Source organism: Arachis hypogaea, chromosome 10 (genome assembly GCF_003086295.3).
Source record: "Arachis hypogaea cultivar Tifrunner chromosome 10, arahy.Tifrunner.gnm2.J5K5, whole genome shotgun sequence".
Lineage (NCBI taxonomy): Eukaryota > Viridiplantae > Streptophyta > Magnoliopsida > Fabales > Fabaceae > Arachis > Arachis hypogaea.
Window position 1 is genome coordinate 371,680 of NC_092045.1, and position 8,527 is coordinate 380,206.

Genomic DNA, 8,527 nt, shown 5'->3' on the forward strand with positions numbered 1-8,527 from the left:
ATCTTTAATAAATGTTACATTTTCTCCTTTCTTTTACCCATAAATAGGGATAAAAAGAAGCAGGTTTAATTAGAATTTAGTTATGATGTGTTCTATAATTACATGTTGAAGTTATTAATAAAAAAAGCTTTTATAAAAAAGTACAAATTTTTAAATTTTAATATATTTGTTTTACATTTACTAATGTAAAAATAATTAAAAAACATGTACTTATAATAATATTAACATGTGTTGTTAAGATAACTAATATGATTAAGATTGTATTTTTTTATTGATATGGCGAAATACTGAAATAGAGACACAAAAATATAAAATTATGTTTGATATATGAGATATAGACACACAGTATGTCCAAAGATATTAAATTAATATAGTTTGTGCAACAAGAACATAAAAATATTAACTGCGAACACAATTTATTTATTTTTAATTTTTTGTTAATTCCATTAATTTTTTATAATTATATTTTTATAATTTTTTTCTAATTATTTTGTATAAAAAATATAATAAATTAAATTTTTATAATTTTTATATTTAATTTATTATTAAATAAAATATAAAAATATTAATTTTTAGATCTCTATTATTTATGTGTTGTTCAGTTCTAATAATCAGGTACAGCCCCATTGGTTTAAATTTTGCCGAAAGATAAAAACATAACGGACTTAATAAATGATATTAATTGGTGTATTAAATGAAGAGAGATATTATGAATAAGGAGGAACAGTTTTGATTTATGAATTTTCAATTTTGGCTATAAAATTGTGCGTGAAGTCTCCTTCAACCATTGTAAAGCAGTGCTAAATATGCAAGTAGTAGAAGATGGGAGATGGAAGAAGGAGTAGTGCAATGATTGGTGTAATGATACTGTTGTGTATGTCAGTGACTTCTTATGCACTAAGATACAAGGTTGGGGATTCACGTGGTTGGTCCTTCAACGTTAGTAACTGGCCTTATGGAAAGACTTTCATGGCTGGTGATGTACTTGGTCAGCAGCATCCACCATTATCCTCTTTTCCTTTTTATTTTTCTTCATTCATTCATTTAATTATTAGTTATACACATGCAGAATTCAATTACATGTTTGGGATGCACAACGTGATGGAAGTAGACAAGTCTTTTTTCGAGCTATGCATTCCAATTCCAAAGATTGGAAGTGAATTTGGAGACACAGTACACTGGTCAGGAAATGATCAAATTCAGCTTCGCTCAGGACAGAGCTACTTCATTTGTAGTTTTCTTGGTCATTGTCAGCGTGGCATGAAAATTGCCGTCAATGCTGTCTAATCTAATCTAATCATTTCATATGCACTTCAATTTGTGTAAACATAAGGAAATATTATTATAGAATTATTTCTTTCTCAGAATGAGGTGCATAACATAACATCTTAGCATGGATGATGGATCACTTTCTCACATTTTATAACTGTCCGTGTTTTCAATAAAATAAAATGTTTTGGCAACAAATTGAAAACAATATCAAAAGAAGAAAACAAAAATTGCAAACAATATCCAAAGTTCATGTTGTGGGAGAAAACTAAAAGTAAAAGATTGGAATGAAGGTTGTAGCTGTAGCTATAGCAAAATGAAATCCTGATCAATAGAATAATAGTTTATTGGCAGAGTTGCTCAACTGCTGTGACAATCTGAGCAGGTTGAACCACGGTCCATTCCTCCAACGTTCCGGCATATGGGGTTGGCACATCCTGAGAAGATAAGCACACAATTGGAGCATCTAAATCATCGTTGAAATTCTCAGTGATGGCAGCTGTGAGACTTGCACCAATTCCACCTGTCCTCATGCACTCTTCCACTATCAGCACTCTATGAGTCTTCTTCACTGACTTCCCTATCGTGTGAAGGTCAAATGGCTTCAAGGACCTGATATCAATCACTTCCGGATCATACCCTTTGTTCACCAATGTCTTTGCGGCTTGCATCACATGGTACCTCATCCTGGAGTATGTTAAGATGGTCACGTGCTCCCCGGGTCGAACCATCTCTGCTTCTTCCAGCGATAATACATACTCTTCGTCCGGAATTCTATCCTTGAGGTTATAAAGCAAGACGTGCTCGAAAAGAATCACTGGGTTCTCGCTTCGGATTGCAGCTTTCATCAGCCCCTTGGCATTGTAAGGGGTTGAGCATGCCACCATCTGAATGCCAGGGATAGACTGGAAATATGACTCCAGTCGCTGTGAGTGCTCGGCACCAAGTTGCCGCCCAACTCCACCTGGTCCGCGAATAACAACTGGTATCTTAAACTGGCCTCCGGACGTGTAATGGAGCATGCCGCAATTGTTGGAGATTTGGTTGAATGCCAGAAGGAGAAACCCCATATTCATGCCCTCAATAATTGGCCTCAGACCAGTCATGGCAGCTCCAATGCCCATGCCGGTGAAGGAGTTCTCAGCAATAGGAGTGTCCAAGACCCTGAGGTCCCCAAACTTAGTGGCCAGGCCCTTAGTCACCTTGTAAGATCCTCCATAGTGGCCTACATCTTCCCCCATGACACACACACATGGATCCCTCTCCATTTCTTCTTCCAAACCTTCACGCAGGGCTTCAAAAAGGAGAAGTTCATGCCTGAGAATCAAATGTAGATCTTGTCAGTTTCATCCTTAGTTGCCAATAGAGCACCTTATGTCTAGAATATATCCCATAAGAGAATAGAATTCAACAAATCAATTATTGACTGGGTTCTTAATTAAGTGTCAGAAAAAAGTCCTCAAGCTTACAATCCTTGTCATAGTTTCCTTATATTTTCTATCGTCTGAATGCAAATGAAGATCATTAATTCATTACTGAATCACTTGCTATGTTTTTCAATCTAGGTGAAATGAAAACACGTAGCAAGAACCGAGAAATGTCTCTCACCTGAAGGCACTGTGCAGGCACAGCACCTTGAGGTTCCTTATTGCTTTAACTAATATCAAGGAATGGTTATCCTAAAATCTTAAGTTGTAATCCAGAAGTCAAGCATAAGTAGGCATACATGAAACGACATAGAAAGAAACATACCCAGGTTTTGATGACGTAGAGGCCAAGGAACTGTCTGCCTTTGTCTACAAACAATGCACAAAGGAATCATAAATTAGACAATATCATGCAAACTCTATCTCACTGTCGTAAATGATCCCTTAAAAGGGGTAAAGGAATGATTGGAGTGAGATAACTTACTGCAACAGCATTAGTAATCAAGCGCTGAGGCTTGTGAGTTGCAGAGTTAAGAACAGGGCTCCACCTCGCATCAGATCTGACAGTAACTATGCTAGATTTCCTCTCTGAATCATCATAGGTTGTACACAAAGTGGAATAAACAACATTTCAGTTAAAACTCACCCAATAAAACAACAAATATTGAGAACTAGAAATCCAAACCACATTTCAAATCACCAAGGTTCCTAGAAGATACAAATGCATCAATGATTGAAGAAAAACTGACACGAGTGACAGACGTTACATAAGAAATGGAATGAAATTAGGGAATGCAAACAAACCAAACACAAGAAAGAATTACTATTGCTATATGAGCAGAGTGAAAAGGCAGCATTGGTGGATGATGAAGTGATACGAAAGCTAATTAGCTAAGCCACCCCACCCCAAGACAATATCCATTAAAATGGTTTGATTCAAAAGAATTAGAAAGTCCGCCGCTCCAATTCTCACCATTATTCCAGGTACCTGAAAAGGATGTAGGGGCTGGAGCGTGGTTGAATTTGTTGGAGGAAGAGAATGCGGTGGAAGATGGAAGTCCTTGGAAAAGGGTGGCCATTGAAATCAGCGGAGAAGATAGCAGATCGAAGCTGGGCGAGCAAGGTAATATATTGGAGAATGAAGAATGTAGAAACAAAAAGCAGAATTACGGGGCGGAGAAATTTGAAGGGTGTTATGGTTGAGCGATGTAATAAAGGGCCTCCCTCTTTGATTTGTGTTAGCACTCTGCATTTAGCACTGCATAGGAATTATCGACCATGCTTTTCTTCTTGTTGGTGGCCTAATCAAGGTCCTTTATGGGTTTGGGCTCAATGGGCCCAAAGCCATGTACATCAATGGCCCAATAATTAAAGATTGAGATTGGAGTGACGTGGCCAAACCACAATGCTGAACTGCAAAGAGCTTATAACTTGAGCATCCGAAAAGCAAAGCACTTATCGAAACGAAAATGGAAATAGTGTACCTCTTATGTTCCATGTTCTACACTTTGGTCACCACTCTCACGCTCTCCCTTCTCATTCCCTTTCACGCGCTTCTACGCCGCTGGGCACCTTCCACCCACATATCTCTCTACCAAGGTACCGTCTGGCACCAACGCCGCCACCCCGTCAACCATTCCTTTCAATATCCTGTCCGCTACGCCCTCATCGACTTAGAACGTGCGCCCCACGCGCTGCCCCAACATCTCTCTGCCGATGAAGCTCGCCAAATCACCCATACCAATGGTCCCATGTACTTCATCTTCTTTTTTCTCTTCTCACTATTTTTAACCGTCTTGGTTTATAATTACTTGAACAGTTGAACTCAATTACGCAGATTGCTGCTGACCATCCCTCCTAGCGTGGGATATGAGCAGAATCCATTGAGTGTGTACTATTGTTATGATGTTGAAGGCACTTCTACATGTTTGAACAAATGCATTGCTGAGGTATGTGCCATTCCTCTCTTAGGCCTAGTCTGTGTCAGTTGTACTCAAGAATCTGTATGATTGCTCTGTGCTCACATTACTATCAATCCTTTTGTTTCAGGTAACAAACACACCATGGGGTGAAAGAGTATCTTTTATTTTCAATCCACACTCTGATCTTGTGCCAAAATCCTTGCATGTTAGTCCTTTCATGGTATGTTTAAGCTCTGCATTTTGCTTCTGCCATTTCTACATTTCTAGATACTTTCTTATGTATCTCAGATAACCAATATCTCCGTTCTTGGCTCTTCACATGGCTAAATTGATAGTCATAATTAGTTATGACTGCTTTCTGCACTTTTTCAGTATTTCACAATTACTTGTGATAGGGTTTCCTGCATCTTAATAGTAAACATCTCCCTGAACTTGGTAGGATATGCTCGGCAGTTGGAATATTAAAGCAAATGATCCTGGAGAGAATCTTACCATATCAATTTCAGTTCACCACCCTGAGCTTGGAAACTATTTTACTGCCAGTCTAAAAGCCAAAAGATTGTCCTCATCATCGGAATCAGATCATGCAATTTTCTTTTGGTTAATGCCTCATAAGGTTGCGGTGTGGATATATTGGCATGTAAGCTCAATTTTTGGCTACACCTTCTTTTTACTGTTTTTTTAATTGATATAAGTATTTGCTGCAAATTCTGTTACACACTGAAATAGTGCTATGAAAGGAAGTTTATGTAAATCTGCTTCACAATGAAGTTAAAATGCTGATTTTTGCTGTATCATCTTCATGTAATAGGAAAGATGAAGACTAATTCTGTATAACATGTCTGCTGTGTTATAAGGTGTGGCTATGGCATGGATGGCTTTTGCCATTTTTGTGAGGATATGACTTTCCTTGTTTTATTTGAATCAGCATGTTAGGAGAATAAATCAGACAGAGAATGCTTAGGTGTTGTAGCTGTATTTCATTCAAGATATTGCCTTTGGAACAATTTCAACCTGTTGAGGAATTCTTTTCACGTCTTCTATTGCTTGTATTGAGGGCAACATGATATTCACACTCTTTCAATCTTGTTTTCTTTGCAGGCTATAAAGTTGTGGTGGAAAAATGTGGCTTTAGTGCAACACCCTAGATATACATCTCCCACATACAGAGAAGAGGCTTTGAAAAGGGACCAAAAGCTGCAATGCTGTGGATTGAGTGATGAGAATGGAGAAAGAGGAAAAGAGCATGTTGGTTGTCTGGGTGAAACAAGTCCAAGAAGCCGGTGGTTTAGATGGAGAGATGCTAAGTGGCCATGGTCATAGATAGAGAACAATTGTTTTCCATTTAGTAACAAAAGTTGTAGGTGGCCAGATTAAAAGAAGTGATGATGGTAAAGTTGTAATGTGAATAAAGTCAATAAACCCCTCCTTATTGTGCATACAATACTCTGCTTAAGAATTGTTTCTTGATTGATTATTAGTTCATGACAAGTGTTAAACATCATGAAATGTATTGATACTCGTTCACACCAATGGAATAAGCTTGCCAATTATTAATATTTGCTTAAATATTCAATTGTCTGAGATTGCAAAAAATAAAAAATAAAAAAGTTGCTTGTGTTACCATATTATTTCACCTTTTTCATTCATTCCAGCAATAGTTATTCCCTCCCACCCCTTTAAGCCCTGAGGTATATGGGCATCTTAGTATGCTGGATATTATCATGAAGATTTTACAATTATTTTTATATGAAGATGAATCTTTTTTACTATTAGATGATGAATTGTAAGGTTTGATTTTAATATATTGTAAAAATGTTATTTTTTTAAAAGTGTAGCTAAACAAACAAAGTACACTTTTAACACAAAAATCTTTGTAAAAAGATGTTTTTAACATCTTTATTTGATTAGTTGTCTCTTAGTATACGATGTAAGAGAGAAACTTAGCAGTAAACAGTCTAAAAAAAGGGGTTTAGACTGTTAATAAGATCCTTGAAAAACAGGGTTCTAGCCCCTCCTTTTTCATGTGTGACAATTGCATAAATAAACTTAGATGTATCACATGTCTTATGCTAGGCAATAGGCAGAAGGTAGGCGCATCCCACAATTTCCATGCAGAAGAAAACAAAGGAAACAAATATGTTAGAGGAAATGGCCGAATTCAACAAGCTAAGTTCTTACAAATTCATCATGTGCATGCTATCAATAATAATGGCCTAATTTGTAGAACTGAAAAAGGAGGAGGACAAATTAGGTTGGAGGAAACCCTTATTATGGACAATTCATTTTGTTTCTCCTTTCTAGATTTAGCCATACACATGTCACAAAGGACACAATAATCTCATGGAAGAAGAAGAAGAAGAAGATGTCTCAAGTGCAGCTCATTTTGATTTTCAACATGTGAATGTGAAGCGTTGGCAAACATATCAGAGTTGTATGAAAGTAGTAGCTGGCTAAGCTAGTGATTCCAATTCCAATTCCACGTGCTATGTTTCAATGTTTGTGGTAGCATATATACAATCCTAATTCATTCGAATTATGCTACGTGTACACTAAAATCAGCCACCAAAGTCAGCCACTAGTATAAAATACATGTTGGAATATAAATACATTTTGAAAATAAATTAAACTATAGTAGTTGATTTTGGTGTACAAATAGCATTTCTCAATTCGAATAAGTAATAACTAATAACTTAACGTGTTACATCCATAATGTGTTATGTTATGAAGAAGCATAGCTAGCTATTATTGCAAGTCGGCATGGCACTAATTAAGCCACATGCATGTGATTGCAAATGCATGAAAGGAGGCTATTCATATTCATCAAACTCCTCAATCAACTATGAATCTTTTATTTGCATGCCAGTATCTCCATTTTCATCAGCCAAATCAACCTAAACCAGGAAACCTCACACAAAATCAACTCTTTTTATCACATGCCATATTTCCCATATTTCTATTTCTACTTTAAGGATACCACAAACTTAATTAATCTTAATCTCATGTGATCCATGTTCTATATGACGTAATTTCTTCTGGAACAAAATTTATTTTCGGATTGTGAGAATTGAATGATTAAAAATATCAAATTTGACACTTTTTATGTCGTTGTCAAGAGTAAAAGCAAAAGAAAAAAAAGGATTGAAACGTTGAAATATCAAAATAACCGATGATAAAGATTAAAGAAATACTAGTATACTACTGTACTATTTATTCATTTTATCACGTTTATTTGTTTAAAATCTAAAAAAACTACGATATTCCGTTATTTATTATTATCATTATTAACTTATACTGTTAGGTACGGCGGCGTGACTAACGAGCAAAAAGGAAAAGAAAGGAAAATGAAATATGTCTCGTGTTGTTGCTTTGTTGCATCATGCATGTTCTTCTTTGATTCGATCAGATCTGCTTCTTGTTAGGTACTGAAAATGATCACAGCCTAATTATGATCTCTCTCTCATTTAATATTATTATTATTATTATTCCTTACAAATTTAATTCAACAATAGAAGCATCTAAATCACTGATAATAACATATATTAATGTATTAAAACAATATCTCTTTACAGAATGTGATCACAACTTGTATTGGAGAAGATATTATACATTTATGTGGATGGGATACATATATATTGAAATTCATTTTAATATATACTTAATCATCTTATTAAATTCATTGAAAATTCTAAAAGCATGTTTCACATTCTTGATGATATTAATAACAGTAAAACGAAGTCTGTTTTCTTTATATATACAAGAGTAAAGTATCGTTTTTTTATTTTTCTCTCAATGTTTTGGGTAAGTCTTAAAGTTGTCCTTAACGTTTCAATCGTCCTATTTAAGTCTCTAACGTTTTAAAACTGACTCAATGTTGTTCTGTTGTTAGGGATCTGTTAACAGACGGCT

At 35.7% G+C, this 8,527-nt stretch overlaps 2 protein-coding genes and 1 non-coding gene across 4 annotated transcripts; 2 read left to right on the forward strand and 1 right to left on the reverse strand.

The window, feature by feature from the left end:
• Nucleotides 1-786: 786 nt before the first annotated feature.
• Nucleotides 787-1,367, forward strand: LOC112714333 (uncharacterized). The gene is made up of 2 exons (XR_011867023.1): nucleotides 787-988; nucleotides 1,070-1,367. It is a non-coding gene; the product is annotated as an uncharacterized protein (transcript).
• Nucleotides 1,318-4,199, reverse strand: LOC112714326 (pyruvate dehydrogenase E1 component subunit beta-3, chloroplastic). Of its 2 annotated transcripts, none has more exons than XM_025765906.2 (4): nucleotides 3,685-4,199; nucleotides 3,181-3,284; nucleotides 3,022-3,065; nucleotides 1,318-2,586 (listed from the first exon to the last, which is right to left on the reverse strand). In XM_025765906.2, the coding sequence occupies exons 1-4, from the start codon at nucleotides 3,773-3,775 to the stop codon at nucleotides 1,614-1,616; spliced, it is 1,212 nt and encodes a 403-aa protein (XP_025621691.1). In that variant the 5' UTR covers nucleotides 3,776-4,199; the 3' UTR covers nucleotides 1,318-1,613. The 2 variants fall into 2 exon arrangements, with proteins under 2 accessions (XP_025621691.1, XP_025621690.1); XM_025765905.2 differs by having other exon boundaries at nucleotides 3,670-3,983.
• On the forward strand, nucleotides 3,653-6,187 carry LOC112714329 (uncharacterized). The gene is made up of 5 exons (XM_025765910.3): nucleotides 3,653-4,449; nucleotides 4,534-4,645; nucleotides 4,746-4,838; nucleotides 5,058-5,258; nucleotides 5,720-6,187. The coding sequence occupies exons 1-5, from the start codon at nucleotides 4,166-4,168 to the stop codon at nucleotides 5,939-5,941; spliced, it is 912 nt and encodes a 303-aa protein (XP_025621695.1). The 5' UTR covers nucleotides 3,653-4,165; the 3' UTR covers nucleotides 5,942-6,187.
• Nucleotides 6,188-8,527: the final 2,340 nt, after the last annotated feature.

Coding starts and splice junctions, on each gene's coding strand:
- LOC112714326 (XM_025765905.2), bottom strand. CDS start 3,775: ATGGCCACCCTTTTCCAAGGACTTCCATCTTCCACCGCATTCTCTTCC. Junction 3,066..3,180: donor TGATTACTAATGCTGTTGCA/GTAAGTTATCTC, acceptor CATTGTTTGTAG/ACAAAGGCAGACAGTTCCTT. Junction 2,587..3,021: donor TCTACGTCATCAAAACCTGG/GTATGTTTCTTT, acceptor TTTGATTCTCAG/GCATGAACTTCTCCTTTTTG.
- LOC112714329 (XM_025765910.3), top strand. CDS start 4,166: ATGGAAATAGTGTACCTCTTATGTTCCATGTTCTACACTTTGGTCACC. Junction 4,646..4,745: donor TGAACAAATGCATTGCTGAG/GTATGTGCCATT, acceptor CTTTTGTTTCAG/GTAACAAACACACCATGGGG. Junction 5,259..5,719: donor CGGTGTGGATATATTGGCAT/GTAAGCTCAATT, acceptor TTTTCTTTGCAG/GCTATAAAGTTGTGGTGGAA.